Source organism: Corvus kubaryi, unplaced genomic scaffold (genome assembly GCF_017639235.1).
Source record: "Corvus kubaryi isolate FWS band 111438036 unplaced genomic scaffold, C.kubaryi_AGA036_p1.0 37382, whole genome shotgun sequence".
NCBI lineage: Eukaryota > Metazoa > Chordata > Aves > Passeriformes > Corvidae > Corvus > Corvus kubaryi.
Window position 1 is genome coordinate 6,599,920 of NW_024581124.1, and position 20,974 is coordinate 6,620,893.

At 51.5% G+C, this 20,974-nt stretch overlaps 2 protein-coding genes across 6 annotated transcripts in view; both read right to left on the reverse strand.

The window, feature by feature from the left end:
• Positions 1–402: 402 nt before the first annotated feature.
• SCARB1 (scavenger receptor class B member 1) overlaps positions 403–20,974 on the reverse strand; it is a 21,135-nt gene continuing 563 nt past the window's right edge. Inside the window, exons 2-14 of one of the 4 annotated variants that reach the window (XM_042034978.1) lie at positions 20,482–20,665; positions 17,035–17,192; positions 15,179–15,320; positions 14,515–14,718; positions 14,220–14,315; positions 13,513–13,625; positions 11,428–11,594; positions 10,715–10,833; positions 9,598–9,671; positions 8,644–8,695; positions 8,029–8,175; positions 5,599–5,724; positions 2,261–2,404 (exon numbers count right to left, since the gene is read on the reverse strand). In XM_042034978.1, the coding sequence (XP_041890912.1) occupies positions 5,599–5,724; positions 8,029–8,175; positions 8,644–8,695; positions 9,598–9,671; positions 10,715–10,833; positions 11,428–11,594; positions 13,513–13,625; positions 14,220–14,315; positions 14,515–14,718; positions 15,179–15,320; positions 17,035–17,192; positions 20,482–20,556 (1,473 nt within the window). In that variant the 5' untranslated portion in view covers positions 20,557–20,665 and the 3' untranslated portion in view covers positions 2,261–2,404. Of the gene's footprint in view, positions 2,405–4,255; positions 5,109–5,598; positions 5,725–8,028; positions 8,176–8,643; positions 8,696–9,597; positions 9,672–10,714; positions 10,834–11,427; positions 11,595–13,512; positions 13,626–14,219; positions 14,316–14,514; positions 14,719–15,178; positions 15,321–17,034; positions 17,193–20,481; positions 20,666–20,974 lie in introns of those variants that run through there. The other 3 variants (XM_042034975.1, XM_042034976.1, XM_042034977.1) reach the window with 3 other exon arrangements.
• Positions 7,320–20,974, reverse strand: part of UBC (ubiquitin C) — a 19,025-nt gene continuing 5,370 nt past the window's right edge. Inside the window, exons 3-4 of one of the 2 annotated variants that reach the window (XM_042034979.1) lie at positions 17,952–17,954; positions 7,320–7,420 (exon numbers count right to left, since the gene is read on the reverse strand). In XM_042034979.1, coding sequence (XP_041890913.1) covers positions 7,335–7,420; positions 17,952–17,954 — 89 coding nt within the window. In that variant the 3' untranslated portion in view covers positions 7,320–7,334. Of the gene's footprint in view, positions 7,421–10,419; positions 10,466–17,951; positions 17,955–19,472; positions 19,477–20,974 lie in introns of those variants that run through there. The other variant, XM_042034980.1, reaches the window with a different exon arrangement.

Sequence of the window (20,974 nt, forward strand, 5' to 3'; positions counted from 1 at the left end):
CCCCGTGCCCCGCGGCCAGGGATGGGCTCCCCGTGCCCGTGCCCTGCTGCCCCTCAGGGATGGGCTCCCCGTGCCCCGCTGCCCCTCAGGGATGGGCTCCCCGTGCCCGTGCCCCGCTGCCCCCCAGGGATGGACTCCCCGTGCCCCGCTGCCCCCCAGGGATGGACTCCCCGTGCCCCGCTGCCCCTCAGGGATAGACCCCCCGTCCCCCCTCATGTCCGCCCCCCGTGCCCGGAGCCCGCAGCATCCGCGGCCCCACAGCGCCCTCGGGCGGGCGCACGGCAGCGCTGCAGCGCCGCGGTCCCGCCGAGCCCTCCCGGCCCCACAGGCCGCAGCAGCGCTGCCCAAGAGCTCCGGCCGGCAACGCGCTCCTCGGCAAAGCCACAAAAAACACCCGCCGAGGCCTGTGCTAACAGCGGTATGCCCGCGTTTTATTTGTGTTCACTCGTCCAGCTGCAATTAGCACCGTAATGTCATTAAAGCCTCTCACAGGGAGGGTATTGCTGCTGTACGCCCTGCTGTCCCAGAGGCTCTGCCCCACTCCCGGCTCCATCGCCGCTGGCCGAGGCTGTGGGTGTGAGCTGCTGTTTGCCAGTGCATACATTCGGATTCAAGGCCAGAGAGAGTTTACAGCTGCAGTTGAAGAATCACTCTCAGTGGGGATTTGTGCCACAGAGATAACCCAGCAGGAGTGGCCACAAGGAGGGACTTGGCTGTCATACCTGCAAGACACACTTTAGGCATGTAGGGGAGTTCAGCCCATGGACCAAAGTGCCGCCTTTCCTCGCTGTGACCCAGGCTGTAGCACGGCTGCTTCCATGGTGAGGCAGCCTAGGCTCACTGCAGGACTACGACATGGGCAGTAAGGAATGCACTGGCCCAGGACGAGTCTGGTTTAGGTCCTGTGCTAAGAGGACCAGTAAGAGCAATGGAGGTGTAAGAGAAAAGTATTGCTTAGCCCACTAGGAAGTCACAGGGCTGTCCTGGACAAAGATGTCCAGACCCCAAGAGTACCCATGTCACACCCAGGGAAACAAGTCCTCTGCTGCAAGACAGCAGAGATTCCCCACCTCTCTTGCCAGATGCTCCAGCACTGGCCCCTTTGCTTTCCCAAGCTCCTGGCTGGAAGTGGGCAAGGCAGGTGTGGTAGACAACTACTGACTAGTAATTTTCCAAAAATATTCCTGGGCTTTGGGCTTCCTTCCCACTGAAGTGTGACCCAAGGCCACCCACCCCCAGTAACATCCAGCCCCAGGTCACCCAACACACCATTTCAGAAATCTGCAATACTTTAATCAAACCCTACTTAAGGCCACTGTTACTTTCATGATTGCACATATTCCTCCCTCTCAAAAGCAAAAATATCTTCAATAACACTCAAGGACAGGGTCAAGCTTCCTCCTTCCCATAGTCAGGCAGTGTGACCAGAGCCACTGATGGCCGATGTGCCAATGGTCACGGCCCGAAGAGCTGGTCCTGGATGGCTGAGCAGGCAGCGGGGACAACTGCCAGGAGCTGAGTGACAACTCAGATGTACCACCGAGGTTTTGCCAAGGCTCATCTCACGCAGTCACCTACAGCCAGGAGAGATTAAGTAACAGGGCTGTGAGCTGGAATCACTGTGGAGCACAAGGTCATGGCACAGAACTGGGGCTTTAAAAGTCACCACTACTCTCCAACACATGCAAAGGCTGGAGCAGCCCCAGGCAGGCTCCAGGTACTGTGGGAAGCGACATCACTGAAGTGACAGCACCCAGAAATGATTTGCAGTGTAGTCCAGTTACATCAAGTGGCAATAAAACTGTAAGTGGCTCCAGGACAGCGTGCCCCATTTGGTGAGATGAACAGTGGCTTTTAAAAAGATCACTAAATCCCATCAGCGCTACCTATACAAACCTCATTTATTTTAAAGGCTCCCATTAAAGTGCCTTTTATCCCTAGCAATAGGCAGTTTTAAATTGCAAATAACTTCTCAGATCAGTCAGCAACCATCTTCATTCCACCGGAGAGAGGGGCCTGGCTGGCCCCTGGGGACAAGGGTTCTTGAACGCTGTACTGAGTGTCTGGACGGGGTCTCTGGATGAGCGGGAATGCTGAGCAGCAGGACTATCCCGTGGCTTTGCCGTGCTGTGCAGGACTCCGCTGAGCTGTCCAGGACTTCACCTTCCAGAGAGCTCTGGGGATCCGAAGCAGGTGTCACCTGCAGCGTGGCCGTGTCCCTGCGGGCAGCGTGTCCCAGTGGGCAGCGTGTCCCAGTGGGCAGCGTGGCGGGGCGGGCGGCTCAGGCCTCGGCATCGTCCTGGCTCAGGGCGTCGGCGTCGTGCAGGAGCGGCGTGGTCTCGGAGGAGGGGGGACGTTTGCTCTGCGTGGAGGGGGGACAGGGGCTCTTCTCAGCAGCGCCTCTCTGCAGGGGAGGGACAGAGGTCACAGCATGGTCACAGCCGGCGGTGCCACCGCATCCCCACCCGGGGCACGCGCACCCCGAGCCTCTTGGACTTTCAGTGGCCAAGGACCCTTTTCTTAAAGTGAAGATTTTTGTACCTCTTTGTACCTCCTGCCCTACCAAAATGAGGTTATTTCCATTCCTGCCCACCAGCACCTGTAACACCACCCCAACACCCAGCCTGAAGAGCTGTGGGATGAAGTCAGTGCGCTGCACAGCATCCAAGGTGGAAGGGAGATGGACAGTCTGCTGAAGGACAGAGGAGCTTGGGGGCCTCCAGGCACCAGCTGCAGCAGGCACAGGCAGCACTCATGCCTAGGATAATGGGAGGTGCAGCCTCTGCGGAAGGGGAAGGGTGGAAGCTGGCGCCTTCTGGCACCAAGACGGCTCCTCCTCCTCATAACCCTTAACACACCTACAAAACAGGTTCACCACTCTCGAAGTTGAGCAGGAGCCAGATACACCTTTAAACGGACCACGTGGGCCCTGACCCTGAATCATGCCAGAACCCCAGCAGGAAGCAGCAGGTGACCAGAGTGGGCCAATTCCTGCTGCTGGGGACAGAGACACCAACCTGCCCCTCACCCAGAGACTTTTGCTTGCTGGGGATGTGGGTTGGGGTGTTGTGGAGGGACTGTGAGGCTTGTCTAACCCTTTGACTATTGGCCACTGCTGCTCCAGTGTGGGCACCAGTGATACCACCAGGAACACCTGGAGACTCTTTGGGCATGGTGCTATTTGGTTGAAGTTTGGACTTGAGGATCTTGGAGGAATTTTCAACCTTAATGAGTCTATGATTCTAGAAGTGCCTACAGACCTCAGGTGAGGGGATACAGTCAGGACAAAAAAGATGGTTAATATTCAAGGACCACCTCCTCCAAATTCAAGAATAGTCCACCCTAACAAGCATCCCAAGCCAGGAAAAAATGCCAGCAGGGCAACGTGGATGAACCAGGAGCTCCTGACCAACCACAAATGCAGAAAGGAAACATCTGGAAGGTGCGAGCAGGGACAGGTAACCTGGCAGGAATATAGGGACACTCTCCCAGCATGCAGGGATGAAGATAGGAAAGCCAAAACCCAGCTGGAACTGAATCTAGCCAAGGATGTCAAAGACAAGAAAGGCTTCCCAAGTACCCAGGTGACAAAAGAAAGAGGAGGGAACCATACAGGCCTGGGGCTGAATGAGGCAGGGGACCCCCGAAATGGAGGAAAGTCCAGAGCAAGGAAGATGCACCCTTGGTGGAAGAGGATGAGGTCAGAGAATACTTAAGGAACCCAGGCATACACAAATCCATAAACCCTGATGGGATGAATGGGCTCATGTCACAGCAAGGCCATTCCCTGTTGTCTTTGAACAGGCCTGGCAGTGGGGAGAGGGGCCCTAAGATGGAAGGAAAGCAAATATCACTTCTGTCTTGAAAAAGATCAAGAAGGAAGCCCTCAGGAGCTACAGGCCAGTCAGCCTCCCTTCATCTTGGAGAAAGTGATGGAGCAGCTAATTCTAGGAACCATTTCCAGGCATGTGAAGGACAATTAAATTATCAAGTGTAGTCACTGGGCTTCACCAAGGGGAAATTGTGCTTGACCATCTATGATGAAAGGACTGGCTCGGTAGATGAAGGGAGAACAGTGGATATTGTCTACCTGGACTCCAGGCTTTTGACACCATCTCCCATGAAAACCTTATAGGGAAGCTGATGAAGTAGGGACTGGATGAGCAGGCAGTGAGGTGGACTGAAAACTGGCTGAACAGCAGGCCCAGAGTTGAGTTGGAGGCCAGTAACCATCAGTGTACACCAGGGGTCAATATTGGGTCCAGTCCTGTGTAACATCTTTATTAACGATCAGCAAAAACTGAGGGAGTGGCTGGTACACCAGAGGGACCTCAGCAGGCTGAGAAACGGACTGGAAGGACCCTCACGAGGTTCAACAAGAGGATGTACAAGGTCTTTCACTTGGGATGAACAACCCCACACAGCAGGACACCCTAAAGGTCACCCAGCTCTGCAGCAGTTTGGCAGAAAAGGACCTGAGGACCTCAGGGACACCGAGCTGAAGGTGAGCCAGCAGCGTGGCCGGGTAGCAAAGGCAGCCAACTCTGTCCTGGGCTGCACTGGGAGTGTTGCCAGCAGGTCTTGGAGTGATCCTTCCCCTCTCCTCATCACTGGTGAGGCCATACAGGGAGTACTGTGCTCAGTTCTGGGATTCCCAGGACAAGAGAGATGGAACTACTGGGAAGAGTGAGTTTGGGACTGGACTGTCTCTTGTGTGAGCAAAGGGACTGTTCAGCCTGGAGAAGAGAAGGCTCAGGGGGATCTTACCACTGTAAACAAGTTTCTGAAGAGAGGGTGTAAGTGCAGAGCCAGGCTCTTCTTGGTGGTGTCCAGGGCCAGGACAAGAGCCAAGGGGTACTTAAACACAGGGGATTCCATCTGGACATTAAGAAATACTTTTTTTTTTTCCTTTTTTTTTTTCCTTTTTTTTTTTTACTGTGAAAACTGTAAAAATGGGAACAGGTTGCCCTGAGGAATCTCCATCCCTGAAGATATTAAGAGACATCTGGACATGGTGCTGAGCTAGGTGACTCTGCTTGAGCAGAGGGATTGGGATAGATGAGCTCCAGAGGTCCCCTCAACCTCAACGACTCAGTGATTTTGTGTTCCTGTAATACAAACCCAGATATTTTATACATCAGAAATTCCCTCCTAAAAGCCTCTCTGTTGAGGCTCCCTGCATGCAGGGGAGGGGTGACACCCACCAGGAGACTACCTCTGTTACCCCACAAGTTTTTACCCACTCAAAAAACTTACCTCTGGCTCTCAAACACTCAGAGATGGGGAGAAAATAGGCAAGAAAAGTATCTCCTCACACCAATCTTACTTTTCCCCTGACCCCTGCTGACATTATTAGGGCTGCAGATCAGGTACACCAGAGAAACAATAAGAGCATGTACCTGCAACCTGGTTAAGTGCCAGTACTAAGACATCTGAATTGCCCCAAATAAAGCCAGGAGACACCACCATTCCATCAAAGCTTGCCAGGACGGCGTGTCTGGGAGATGTGCACAGCAAACGTTTCATTTGATTGGTTTTAAGTGAAGTTTAATCAAATCAGGATGAGACAAAAGCGTGTTACCTTGACTGGGTACCCACCTACATTCTGGCTTCCCGCAACACCGTCCCCTTAACCGGAGGCAGGTTTGTGGCAGAGCTGGCCTGGTTTGCCTTATTACTGTCTGAGCTCTTTTTATTGCTACTCCAAAATAAAGAGCATTTTTCCTAGAAGACAATCAGTCTAGTTTATGGTGCACTTGGACATGAATTTCAGGAGGGTTCCAATTTTCAGAGGAGATTTGAAAAAAATCACTGTTTAACTAGAATCTAGTTATTAATGGAGATTTCAAAATTTAGGTTAAACTAAGTCCTATTTAAGATTTTGTTCAGTGTCAAGCCAGTTTTAAAATGGTCTGTTTGCCTTTCAAAATTGCCACCACACAGGCTGTAGGCCACAAGGGCAGAGAGCTACAACGTCTGGGGGTGTTCTACCCCCGTCCAGATTATGCATTTTCTAGAGCTGCGAGTCCAACAGATGCATTTCAAACTGGCTCCACTAGAAACTAGACTAAGATTTAAGTGTTTCACAGCACCACATCTGCACTGGCTTCAGAGCACACTGCTCCCTCCAGAAGCCAGAGGCACACAAGACACCAGAGGGAGGAGCCGGGTGCAGGGAGACCTTCATGCTGGCAGACACGTGAAGGTGTGGACAATGTCCCCGCTCAGTGTCCCCCCTGACATCGCCTGTGACTTCGGGAGGCAGAACTGTGCGTGATTAAGCAATCAGAGCTAGATCAGCAACACTTCAATCAAATGAGGAACACACCTTGGCTGCAAATTGCTGTCAACCGGTTTACAAGCTCTTATCTACTCATTAGGAGGAGACGTTCATCTGTCGTTGTACAGCTTTCTTAGAGATTGGTAAGGTCATTGAAGCTTTTTAATCACTTTCCAGATAGTCAGGCACTTCCTGACGTTGAGTTTTAGTTTAACACTTCGTGACTCTTTTGGCTGAGCACAGAAGTACAGCTGGCTTATGCCTGGGTTTGGGATATTTCACAAGCAGATATTCAGTTGGCTTGAATGAGTTTAAAATCCAGCTTTTCTCCCTGGCCCTTTCTAGCATGGTTAAATCTCTTTGATACCAGGAATTAAGACTTGCACAAAGCAGGGTGAGGAAATGCCATCTCAGAGCTGCATAAGGTGTTAGAAACGGCTGCCCAGCCCTTTCTCAGAGCTCCTGGGGTCATGCAGCAGACTGGAGCCTGTCTGCCAGCAACCACTCACATGTGCTGAAGTGTGGCAGCTCATCCCAGGGCCATCCTGGGAGCACAGTAAGGGTTTGGTGGTGAGCTCTGGGCTCCATGCTGGGCCCTAGCATCACTCCCACCCTGCAGGGAAGTGTGTGGAAGAACAAGGGGATTTGGGATCATATGTTTAAGTCACTTAAGTAATTGTACACTTGCTTAAAATCCAATTACGTGATACTCCGAGAACCTTGGCAATATTTAAGGCGGGTTTGCATCGGTGTTTGAGGAAGGGCAGTAACCAGCTGAGCAAAGGCAGCCCCTCACACAGGCCTCCCCTTCATCTGCTCTCATCCCAAGCACTGCCTTTAATCCCACAAGTAGCCTCTTCACCTCTGCAGCCTTAGAGCCAGCCTAAACCACCTGACTGTAGTGCAAAGCTAAATCAGCTTCCTTTGATACGGGTTTAGGGTAGGGAGTTACATCTCTACTTCGAGAACTAAAGCTTGTAGAGAGCTTAGTGTTATCAGATCGATGTGGAGCCAGAGCCACAGATCTCCACCGAGTGTTTTGGCTGTTTTATATTCAGTCCTGACAGCTCAGCTCAGCCTCACCACACTGCCTGCCCCACAGCCCAGCTGCCAGCTCCCAGCAGCCTTCAAAGGTCTTCACTTCTCAGGAAGCCCAGGTCCACAAAGGCTCTGAGGGTTTCACTTCCAGAGCTCTTTGGAGCAGTTTGCACAGAAACCAAGTGCGTTTCACGGAAATGCAGAATCCGTGCTGGGCTGAGAGCAGCCACAGTGGCTGTGTCCCCTCTGCAAGAACACAGCAACTGCAGTTCACTTAACACGCTGTGTTCAGACAGCTCCATCCTCTGGAGAAGGCTCTGTTCTGACTGGAAAACTGCTGGGACCCTACAGAGGCAGATCTGTGCAACGGCACAGATCTTCTGCTGCCTTCTATGGAGGCTGGGTTGATAAACTAGGCTTGTTTCTTTGTTAGCTGGGTGAGCTGAGAAATACCTCCTCCTCCAGGAAGCCGCTTCCATCCTGTGCGCCAAGAAAGCCAGAAATGCTTCATGTTATCTATTTGCAGCCTAATTTCTAGATGGCTAAGGAAGTCCTGCTGCTCTCTGCTGGCACCTGGCACCATTAGGAGATTGTTGGTGGCATCAGCCAATGTTTCCTCAGACATGTTAGATTGTCAGCCCGACCTACACTGTCTGATTGAGTCTGATTTGACTCGCAGCATTTCCCATGGGGCAGCTGCAGATTCTTACCTTACTCATTGCCATGAGCACAGCTGCTGAGATAATGAGTGGGACACTCAGCCCAAGGAAGATGTACTGCACGTAGTCCAGCACCGACGGGAGCAGCACCAGGTTGTTGTAAAACTGCTTTAGGACTGAGCCTTCGATGGATCCACTCTGCTCAAAAAAGCAGAGCTGTCAGTGGCATTTCCCTCCCATCCAGGGCTGAGACAGACCAGCAAATGATTCCTCTCCCACCACCTCCCAGCATAAATTAGGGAATTTATGCAAGATTCAGTCAGGCTAGAAGCTTTTACTAAATAGCTGGAGTCAGCTGGACATGCACTCACAGCTGGAGGCTGCACTCCCTGGCCCACATGAGGACAGGGATGCTGGCAGCTCTGTCCAGGGCCCTATTTAACCCCACATCTAGGGCAGAGCCAGAGATTTACCAAGTATAGTGCAGGGTTTGTTCAGCTCAGAGGGATTAATGGCACAGCCATTATTCAAGTATTGAAAAGCCTTCTGTTGGTGCTTAATTAGTCTGTCTGGCTTAAAGCTTTATCCAAAGTGGAGTTTCCCCAGCACTGGGCGATGGGGAAGCAGGAGAGGCTCTGCAGTATCAGGCCAAGGAAGGCAGCTCACCTCTGCAAACCACAGCAGCGGCAGGACCACGGGCTTAATCTTCCCTGTTTGACTGGGGGGAAGAAAATCAAAAAAGAAACGTACACTTAGGTTTATGGTTGATCAGGTCACAATTAACACCATAATTCTTCCTTAAGGGGACATGTCTGACAGACTGACAGTGGCCAGGAAACCCGCATAAGGAGGTGGCAATCCCTGCTGGTCCAGTGAGCTGCTCCCACCTTGGGGGACCAGGTCCAACCTGTGCTTTTCATGCAAGAGCAGAGCTTATGCTTCCATGGGGGCATAACTGCCAGGGGACAGCAATAAGTACCATCCCACACCTGGGCTCCAGGGAGATGAAACTCAGTGAACCAGAATGCTAAAGTTCATGTCTCAGTCACCTGGATGGCACCGTGGGGTGGTGCAGCCAAGTTGGCACCCTGGGGGCAGTCTGCAGGTGTTTGCCCCACAGCCAAAGCAGCGAGAGCACACTCCCACCCTTGTTGGTATTTAACATCTGGCACCACACAGTTTGGTTACAGGGACCTCCTGTTTGCTTTCATACAACTGGAAGTGTCTTTTTGGACACAAGCTTCACTCTCCACCCTGCAGGCAGAGTGTGTTTTGCCTCTCCATGCTGCAGGTAACTGCTGAGGATGCAGCACAGTGGAGGCGAACAGTTCCTGCCTCACCAGGAGGAACAGTGCATCCCTCGGCTGTCCAGTCAGGGACAGGGACACTGCCCGAGCTGAGCAAACAGGCAGCCACTCTCTGCACTGCTAGAGGATGGAACTTGTGGTCACTGGAATGGCTGATGTTTCAGCAGAAGCCAGCTGGCTCCAGCAATAGGACAACTGGTCATGGTAAAGCTACTCCATCTTTGGGGAGAGGAAACTCTGCAGCAACCTCAGCATCAGCAGAACTCCCTGCTCAGGGAAGGCAGATGGACGTTTCTAGAAGGTGACCACTTACATTATACCAGACACACGCTTTATGTACAGGTTCAGCTGGAGCTTGATGGAGCAGTTCATGGGGATGCCCGTCATCTGCACAGGGAGAGACCGATTCATCAGTAACCTCAAGTGACTTTGTAGGGACCAACAGACTCTGATCAGCAACACCCCAAGACCACGAAAACATCACACTTCAAAGCTGATCTTGTTGACACCCATTAAGACATTGGTTTCTCATGAGTCTGCAGTGTTGCAACACATTTTTACAAGCAGAGAATTGTTGTTGGACTGTCACTGTTTGTAGTCAGCAGACTGCAGCCAGATAAAAATATAATTAACTGTACTGCTATCAGTAGAAGTTTAATACTGAAATAAACTTAATTAGATTTTCATAACCGCGATAAGAAAAGCAGTCAGAACCCAATTCTATATAAGATATGCAGTTTACCTCACCTCAAGAGGGAAATGGGGTTTTTCTGGAGCAAACATCACTGAGTATTTGGAAAAACTAACCATGCACAACACAGGCTGCGGGTGGAAAATGCCGAAGTCCCCTTCCCATCAGCAGCTGGGACAATGATGCCTCAGGACACCCCAAATAATCCCCTCTGGAGCGGTGACTTCACCCTCACGCTGTAGGTACGTGAGGGATGCAACACAGCAGCAGCCCAGCGCAAAAGCGGTCAGTTCCAGATGGGCAGGTTGAGAGAGTGGAAGAAGCCAGCCCAAAAATGGAGGCCCAAAAATGGAGGCACCACACAGCGTGGTCTGCACACTTTGCCAGCCAGTTCTCATGGCAATGTACATTTGCAGATTTGGGGCAAAGCTGGCCTGCTGCCAGATACACCTCCTGGTGTTATAGGCCTGAGTCAGTGGAAAGAACTTCACTGTGCTTATCGAAACAGTTATGTTTATAATTAGTTCTGCAATTCGCTAGAAGCCAGGCTAATTATTCAATTAGTTTATGGCTTTGATATTTTAATCTGCACATGTCCTTGCCAGTCTTTGCACTATGGAACCTGCTCAAATCAGTGCCACGAGAGCAGAGTGGTGCCACTGCTCGGCTGATGGCAGGGTCCCCCCCCATCCTGGGCTGGTCCCTGGGGTGAGGGGAGGACCCTGGTGGGCTCACTCACAGGGTGCACATCGAGGAAAAGCCCGTGCTGCTCCTTGCTGGGGTGCAGGCCTTCGACTGCGCTCACCAGGGATGGGTCGGCGTTGTAGAAGTGAGGGTGGGAAATGAACATCGGTGCATCTGCATGAGATTGAAGACATCTTAAAACTCCTCCACACCTACCTAAGAACTTTTCTTGATGTTTTTATGGACTTGCAGTATTTGTTCTGAACAGGCTTTTATATTTTCTCCTCCCACCCCTTCCCTCCCCGCTGGTCATTCCATTACTCCGGGAGGGTTGAGGACCAGCCACCACACAACGCCATGGTAACTCACTGTTCCCAGACACGAGTTAGGACACCCAGCCTGGACTGTCATTCCTGTGTGACGCATGCTCAGTGTAAAAGTCAACATTTAATTTAGCAGTTGCACGGGCTGCCTCTTCCTTGCTCCCCTGCCTGCTCCCACCACCAGCCCAGGGGATGTAATGCTCCCACTGTATCCTCAGGCACTCCCACAAATGCCAGGCTGTCATAGGGCTGGGGACTGAAGGAACTTTGGGCACGAGGGCTTTCCCTCATTGCTGAGAGGCCTGAGGGAGTGCACGCAGAGCCCAGCAGCACTTTTCAGCATCCCAGCAGACACCAGAGCTGATTTTCCAGACAGCCAAGCTTGTATTGCATCTCAAATTTAACATTTGTCCATTAAAGGAGAGCCAGGGGGGAAAGGACTCACTGAGTCTACAGGTGCTGACGTTCTGGATGCCAGACTGCATGCAGGGGCAGAAGCCCTCGTTGGGTGGATAATCTGTGCCGTTGGCAAAGAGGGTTTTCGGTGCCACGAACCGATAGGTGGGCACACCCTTGAACTTCCCAGACTGCTCATACACCAGTGTCATGGATCTGGAAGGGTTTCAATGGAGAAGGAACAGGATTAGTCAACAGGTCTCCAGCCCAGGACTGGGGTTTTATCTTGCCTGGATAAGATGCAGTTGCAATGTAACTTAGACTTTGAGATCAAGATAAACCCTCAGAGCAGTGCTTTGGATGGGGAATGAATATTTACGCCTTTTGCTTTCCATATTTTAAGCACATCTACAGGGTTGGTCAGGAGAAGTTATGGAGAGAAACCACAGGATTATGTCTGTTTGCTATATCCAGGTGAGATTTGTTTAAAGGCATGTAGTAATCCCCAGGGCTGCTCTCCAAGAGATAATATCCACTTTATGCAAGCCTTGGCTCCAAGGTGCTCCGTTACAGGGCACAGACACTGGATAAACCTCTTTCACAGGCCAACTCTGGCAACAGGCTGCCAGGGGAGTGGAAAATTTCTCTACGTGACACAGCAAGATTTTTTTTCTTGCTACAAGAGGCTATTGATGTTGTGCTGCAATATTGCTACCAGCTGGCCAGGATCAATGCAAGTTTCCAGGACAAAGGTTTGCTCCCTTCACACTTGAGTGAGGCTTGCAGGGATCAGAGAATCACAGAATGAGTAAGTGGGTCACAGAGGGCATCCAGGACAGCTTGGGCAGGCCAAGGGGATACTCATTCCTACAGAGGCCTTCTGATGCTCTGGGATGGGGGGGGGGTTCAGGGCATGTTCAGCAGTTACGTATGTGCCTCTTGGCTCTGCTCACCTTCCAGCAAGGAGGCAGAGGTTGCTGTAACACATCAGCAGCATAAAACCTGGGTAGCTGCATCTCAGCATCAGCTGCACTTCATGTGCACAGAGCACAGGAGATGGGCCCTGCCTGCTGTGCAGCAAGGCAGGAATGCTCTCAGCCTACCAAGTGATGTTTGTGACCCTGGGTGAACAGAGGCCGAGGCAGAGGTCTGGGGAGAAGACACAGCACTGTCTGAGAAGCTGAGCCATTTCCCCACAGTTCTGTGTGGCAGGAGCCTCCTGTAACCAACAAGAAACCAAACTTGGTTTCCTCCACTTCACTAGAAGCATGCTCCATTCCAGAGATTTCTGTGGTTTTACAGGAACAGGTTATGTGTGTTTTAGACTCGGTTACAGGTAAACTTCCGTGTAAATTCCTGGCTCCAGGTCATTCTGGCACTTGCTGATGCCCCTTGTGCAGAGGAATCCCTGTGCTATTGCTCAGCTCAGCTGTCTGTTTTTTCACTGAAGAGGTCATTCTGTTTTGCAGCACTATCTACAAAGCCTGAATTATCATTATCTTCCCCACGCTAGGGACAGGGGTTTTGTGCCTGCTTCCCCTCCTTCCAGCCTCAGGCATAGGTACTTTAACCCCTGTGTGATCAGCTGAGGTCAGGGTGTCTTATACAAGCAGGAGCAAAAAAGAAGAAAGAAAAAAAAAAAAAAAAGAAAAAAAAGTAGAAAGAGCCTGGAAATGGTGGCAAGAGTTTCCCCCCCCAGCATAATTTCTCCAAGAGTTTAGTCAGCTGAAAGAGTTCTGCAAACAGTTACAGTTGCATTTCCCTCTGACAACCCTTACTTCTCCTTCTCACTGCCCACATCTTATCTATGTAAGATAACCACATCTGGTTATCTTGTACTGATTCACCTCGGGCAAGTTGGACTTCTCCAGTGATATGGAAGGTATTTATGGACACCACAAGATGCTGATCATCAGACAACTACGCTGTTTGCAAAGCTCGGATACCACAACCCCAGTATGTGAGGCACCCCTAGAGCAGCTGAACTTTAACTACATAAACAAATAAACAAAACTTTAACTACAGAAACAAATCCTGAGCCCTCTGTGTCACTGCACGGGAGCTCTGCGTGTGCAGGATGGGTGCAGCATGTCCTGCCACCTGCATGGGGACAGGCTGGTGGCTGTGGCCTCACCTGCAGGCATCAGGGCTGTAGAACTCCAGGGAGGTCGGGGACATGAACGGTGGCCACATCTCCCCTGCTGTCCCATTGATCATGTTGCACTGGCTGCTCCGCCAGTAGTTCACCTGTGGGACAGGTGTAGAGAGAAGAACTCAGAAGGACGAGCTTGCTGCAGTCAGCTTTCACCCCTGCATGGAATATCCACCACCCCACACTGCTTCCATAGCAGCTTGGGATAGCAGCATCAAAGATCTTTCCCATCTTAAGCGTATTTTCCATGATTCTGAGAGTCAAACATCCACCCAACTAATAGACAAGATCCACCTGTCCCCAGGGGCTGATCTCTAGATCCAGCTGATTTTAGTTAGGAGCAGAATTCCACAAGGGAAGAGTAAAGCATGCTTTAACAAGAGTATTTAACACCTTCAACACAGGCCACAGGAGCCTGAGACTTCAGCCCTTAGAGCAACCAGCTCCAACAGCACTGCAAGGGAGTCCAAGTGAAACCCATGAGGAGATGAATTTAATGCTTCCTGACAAGCCCCTTGCCACATGGCCACCTCCTGGCAACTTGCTAGAACAGAAGTTGCAGCACTTGAAGTCCTGTAGAAACTTGTTTTCAAACCTGACCCACGCACAACAGCACCCAGAGCTTTCAGTTTACGCTGCTTTAAGTCAGGCATTGCCCCATTATTAAAGGTTTGCTGCCAGACACTCACCTTCTTTAGCCCATTCCATGAATCAATCATATGAACTTGACTGATGTCCTTCATGCCTGTGTTTACTGTGAACAGTCCTGAATTGGAGTTGTTAAACTGCAGAGAGAAGGAATGACTTTTTAATCCACCACACACAGCAAGGCTGCAGCACGTTACTGACTCTGGGTGCTCCATCAGCTCTAGGGGTGCCTCACATACCATCAGCTACTCAACTTCTACTTAGCTGGGTGCCTGAGCCATCCCCAAGAACAATATTGCTGTGATTTTAGCATTCCCCACCAACCACTTTACTTACATCTACAAATAATCCAAACTTCCCCTTGAAAGGGATCAGGCCAGGAACAAGCATATTTATTGTGTCTATAAGGGGGTCTTCATACCCCCACATGATCTCCCCCACTGTCCGGTTCATGAACGCCTCCTGTTTCAGGCCAGCCAGGGCTCCACTCAGTAAAATCTTCAAAACATTTGGCAGTTTTTCCATCATCACAGCTGCTCCCTGGGAAAGAAAACAAAACCTCTGGGATAAGAGCCCCATCTTAACCGAAGAGGAAGCATTCTTGGTGCTGAGCAAAATCATTCTGCTGCTCCCATCTACAGCCCCAGGGGAATCCTCTGGACAGACTGAGGCTCTTCATTTATTCCCAGTTTGGGAACAAAGCAGTTGAAGGCTCACAGGCTTGATTTCCCCACAGGATGCTCAGGTGAGGTTGCAGATTCAAGCTCAGCTGCTTTGCCAGCCCTTTGGCACATTCTGGTTTTGGAACAGTAGCAGCCCAACACAACAACCAACACTCAGAACAGTTAAACTCATAAAATGCAATTATCTCTACCTCATTGTTTGATAAGCCTTAAAACCCACGAGAAAATGATTCAGTAATCCAGTGATTCAGTGCTGGGCTTCACCACCCTCCCTGCAAGCTCACAAGGTGGAGCCCATCCAGACAACAAGCACTCACCAACATCAAAATGTTTGGCACAACAACATACTCGTCTTCGGTGCCGTTGGACAAGTCTGGCTGGAAGAAAAGGTTCCGGTTCTCCAGGTAGGAAACTGTGTCATTGTTGTGGAATGTGATATTTGTTTTATACCTGTACTCCCTGCAAAGAGATGGGAGATCATGGGAACCTTCCCCCAGGCAGAGCCCCTGCTGCCTGCGGAGCAAGGATGGCCTGCACAGGCCTGGGCTTGAAGGAGACCAAACCCCAGCGAGGAGCAACACGGCAGCTGGGGAGGCAGCGTGGGAACAGATATAAACCTCACATCCCAACCAGGGCAAGCGTCTGGCAGGAGGAGAGGGCAGCCCACGAGAGAGGCATCCTGACAGGATGGATTCTTGCAGACACAAAGTGTTTCTTCCCAACTCAACACCCAAGAAATTCAAGACAAAAGCCCAAGTCTCCTCCATTGCTTCACCTACAGCCACTGCAAAGCCCAGCCACATCAGAGAGGTGCCCAGATACGCAGAGCCACAGCAACCCACACGCCAAAACAACCTGCAAACAGGAGAGGACCAGCCAAGATGCCACATGTTCCACCAGTGAGCCCACACTGATTTGCTCCCAAGCTCCCTGATGGCTCCTGGGTTCAGGGCAGCCTGACCCTCCACACAACATCGTGGTCCTTCTGCTCCTCAGGGCTTCAGGCCATCCATGTCCTGCACACTGCCCAGTGCTGCTGGACCTCAGCCCACGCCACAGGGCAGCCCCAGTGTCACAGACACTGCAGCGCTCTGCAGCCGTGCGAGGCTGTCCCCAACATCACAAGCCTGTTACTGCTCCTGGAGGAACTGAAGCTCAACTCACCAGCAAAAACAAAGTCCTTCACTGTGGAGCCTCTGTTTTACAGCCCCCATTAGGACAGGGCACTAATCTTGCTCAGCAGGAACACAAGAACACTAATAAGCTTCAAACCTTTGTTTATTATTATTTAAAGTAAGGGAAGCTTTTCCCCAAGCCAGTGAGCGATACGATTCCAATCTACAGAACCCACATGGTGTGAGCTGCAATGCCAGAGGAAACAAGGGCATATACATACTGCAAGCCTCCCCTCCACACTGCTCAAACAGCTTTGGATTAACCAATAATCTTCCCACATGAGCTTGCTTAGGCTGCTGGTTTAACCTCACCACATTAGTGTAGGCACTGAGGTGTTGAAGATCGCTGTTAAATGGGAAGTTCACATGTTCAACTCAACACCAACTATCACTTGCTCTTTCAGGTGCTGAGAAACACCTGGGGCTTCAGCCACCATTCTCAGCCATGGCAGACAGACCCAGCCCTGCTGTGTGTGGCTCTGACCCAGTGTTAGTGCTCCATACTTGTTCTCCATACTGGTTCCCATGACCAGAGAGCTCACGTTAGGCACATTCTGGGTCTCACGTTAGATAAGGACTGACCCATGAAGTTTGATACTGAGGCGACTCCAGCTCAAGAGCTGGGCTCTTAAATGCACAACGAAGATAAAATAAGAGCACTCTGAAGACAGGGTCACCCACCACCACACCAACACCCCTCATACCCATGTTTGGACCACATCAGCCCAGGTCTGCCTGCCCAACAGGCCCCAGAAAAGGATTGAGCTCCACAACTCAATGGAGCACCCACCAATCTCACTGCCTCAGCAGCCAGAGGTCCTACATGTGTCTTTAGCATGATCAGAGCAATCAGAGCACATTTGGGTCACTTTCAGTGCCACTGGGCTCCCACCGACCCTGCTGATGCAATGTCCTCCTGCCAGAGGAGCCAGCCAGCAGCCTGGCAGGCAGCACAGTGGTCAGGCTCATGCCAAGCTGGACCACAAGTGGTACCTGACCTGTACACGTAGGGTCCACGCTGGCTCAGCACCGGCTTCTCTCCCTGGAGGACCTGCTTGGGGTTCAGCACTTCAAAGAAATGCACTGACAAGTAGAAAGGAACAGGGATGTCTTTCCACATTTGGAAGGAGATGCTGCTGGGGTTGATCCTGACGTTCTGTAAGGAAAAAAAATAAGGAGACACAACTTTTGGGCTTTGTGGCTGCAGGTGAGCACAGCCACCCTCAGCTCAATGTAAGGCAGAGCCAAAGGTGGCAGTTACAAGAGAGGCTCTGCAGAGGATCCAGGTGTGTTTGGCAGAGACCGAGCTAGATCTACAGGGAGAGACCGAGCTAGATCTACAGGGAGAGCTCCCGTGCGTGCAGAAGCGGCAAGTTTATGCCACAGGATGGTTGCTGGCTTATTCATTCAGGTTTAACTTTTCAAACCCTACCCACAGGGTTTCCAAGTTTCTTTGATATGCTGGAGACTTGGCTCTGCATTAGACAAACCAGTACTGAATTATTCACTATTCTGCATGTTTTACTTGTCTGGCAGAAAAAACCCTGTCCCTAAGGCCTTTGCTCCTGGATTTGGCAGCTCCACACAGCTAAAACCAAGCAAGAAGTGGCACAGCTATCCTCATAACTGTTTGGGTACCAGCAGGGAGAGCCCACTAGATTCCCAAAAAGAAGACGGAGAACTTGGATGGTAGCCCAACTGTGTCCCAACAGCACAGCACAGGACACCTCTGCCTCCTCTCAGCTGCCAGCCTGCATTGACTCACAGCTGATCACGAGGCAGATCAAAGGCAAGGCACAACCCAACCGTGTTCCCGTATCACTGTCCTGTGTGCTGGGAAATGCCTGCAGGAGCTCAAAGACAACCTAAGTTCTCCTCAGTTCATGTCCTGGCATCTGGCCACCTCTGCCTCCACTCCCTCCCTGCCTCCAGGAGGCTGCAGTAGGGGCAAGAGCTTGTTCCCTCTTGAACATCTACTTTGGATGTGTTCCACCACAATCCTTTCTTCTGCAAGCACAAATCCTTGGCCCTGCTTAGGTAAGCTAGCCAGCTTATGGAAGTGGGGCTGATCCACCAACGGGAGGAGGGACATGGGCTTTATGCTGGTGCAGCTCAGCAGCCCCACAGCAGCTCCTGCTCTGGAGCAGCTCGATCTGACTGGGCACGTATTGCTGACACAAAGGGCTGAGGTGGAACTCTGCCAGAGGTTTCCCCACACCACCTCATCTTTCTTGAGGCATTTCATGGCAAGGCTGAGCTGCCCGTGAGCAGCAGGGCTCTGCAAGCCCCTCATCCAAGCCCTACCCTAAGCAGACATCTCCACAATGCTGTGTAGCCCATCTAACCTAGCAAACCCTTCCCGTTGCCACTTCCATGCACACATGTTGCTCTAATTTTGCCAGCATCAAGGATTTCATGGCAAAGAAGCAGTAATAGGACAAATTTTAATTTAGTCTGCTTTACAACCCTGATTCCAGAGTGTTGAATTGATTACAATCAAGAGCATTTCATTTCCTTTACTTGCTTATTCTGTCTTGCACTCCTTTGATTACTTGTTGCATATGCATTTATTTTTATAACATGTACCCTGTCAGATGGAGTTGCATCCCAGCTCTCTGCTGCCTTTCCCAGCTCCCTCCCACCTGGGCACAGCAGCTCAAGGTACTCCACAGGTGCTGCTAAGATCCCCTATAATGGAGTAGCCTTGAAATTAAGCTACTTTTAAGTCAAAACAAACATGGTCATATGTCTGAAATAAAAACAGAGTATTTGTCAACTAGATGGGTTACAAAGGGTCACTGAGATGTTTGACCCCTCCTGACCAGGCTGATCTTTGTTCCTGAGGAACTGAAAGGATCTGGTTACAGTCCAGCAGCTCAAGACAGGGCCAGAAGAGCAGCAGCTCCACCACAGTGTCCAAATCCTGCTTCTCCAGGAGGGAGGCACCCTGCTCAGTAAAACTGAGAGATGAGGTTTTCCCCGCAGACTGGGAGGAGCTGGGTGTCAGTCAGATCTCACCTTCCACATCCTCTCACCACCCTCCTCCTCCTCACCCTGCTACATCAGCAAGGTTGGTGCTGCCGCTTGCTCCTGGCTCCTGCCGCCCAGGACAGCATCCGAGTGCTCCCAAGTGGAGCAGCCACGGGTAGCAGAGGGATGAGCTGATGCAACCTCACTGTGTGCAAGCTCATACCTTGGGCAGGTCTGCAGCATTCCAGGTGCTTCCAGAAAAGAAATACCCCCAGGTTTTGCAGGGCCAACCCCACAGGCAGCCCAATGCAGATGGGGCAGGAGACAGGCTCCAAGCTTCCTGTGTCCTCTTGCTTTCCCTGCAGACTTCACACAAAGATATCCTTGAAACAAGCACCTCTCTAACTAAGTGCTTTTCCATCAGGATACACCATCCTGACAGAGCTCAGGAAGCCAGAAAGGAAACCAGCCTTTACCTGCCCAACCCCAGCTCTTCAAGCTCCTCTTATCCACACTACTCTGAAACCCAGGAGTTTCAGTAAGGGCCTGAATATTCCTCATCACCCCTCAGCGCTCAGTTATCAGGCTTAATGTGAAATGGAAAAAATATGAGCTCAGGGCAATTTTGTGTTGTGTTAAAGATGTGGAGATCAAGGGTTTGAGGTGAAGGGAGGAGAAACAAGGGTTGGTCTTTTCCTCATCTTCTGTTCTCATTGCAAATTACTAGGACTTAGCTAATTAGGTTGAAAGAATCAGGATTAGCTAAAAAGAGGGCAGAAAGGTTTTTGCATGAAATATGCCATTTCTTTTCTGCAGGGGCCCTTCAGCCTTTTATTTGCAGGTACCAGCTCCTGCTGTCGATAAAACTGAACAAATATTTTCTACTGTTTAATCTACAGGACTGTCTGGTTCTGCCCAGCCAGTAGTGCTTCTCGGGGGTATGTTTAAGTAGGTCATTTTCAGCAGAGACTTTGCGCCACATGCAACGCCAGCCATTGGCTGTGAGGTGTTTGTTTACCTCTTTCATCAGAGGCAAATTTTATGGGGTTGATCTGGGTAGGTGGGACCTTGGAGAAAGGCCAAGGCAGGGAGCACATCTGCTTTGGACAGGGAGAAAAAGGGTTGGGTAAATGTGGGGATGAGCTCAGCAGGATAACTGGTGTCCCAGCAGCAGGGACAGGTTCATAAAACTGTGCAGCAGTTACTGAACAGACCAACAACTCCATCCACAGCCCCACGTTTTGGGGACAAACCCTCTTCAGCCTCAGGACCTCTACTGTGGATAAAACAGATCTTCAGAGAAGCAGCTCTGCATGTTTTCAGTCTAGGAGAGAGGATAACTCAGAGGCTGCTCCATGCACGAGGTTCATTTGGAGCGCTCCTGCACATCATCTGCCCTGCTTCCAGTTGGGAAAGCACCTCACCAGAGCACACGTGAGCCCACTAGTCTGCTCATCTATTTATGAAAGGAGTACCTGGTGCGGCGGGTAGAAGGAGGTGAGGGGGAGGAAGGGTTGGTGCTCAGGGTGATGCTCTGCCAAGCGCTGCATCCCCAGCCAGTTCCCGGGATGCAAAGAGCCCTCGTTAACCAGGGGTGGTTAACCTGCTCACTTCGGGCAAATTTGCTGTCGCCAAGGGTGGAACACTCCAAGCCGGCATCTGCCCAGAGTAAGAGCCTGAGGCTGCTGGGAGCTGCAGCAGCTGCCACCTGCAGCGCTCGGCTCTCCGGACCGCACCACACAAGCAAACGTGCCCGCGCAGCAACCAGCCCCAGCCCGCAGCGCTCGGCTCCAGCCACCGACCGCACCACACGCGGGCTCCAGCGCACCCCGCTCCGCGCCGCCACCGAGCCTGCACGGGCTGCATCACACCCCGAGCCCTGCCACCGAGCCCGCACGGGCTGCATCACACCCCGAGCCCAGCCACCGAGCCCGCACGGGCTGCATCACAGCCCGAGCCCCGCCACCG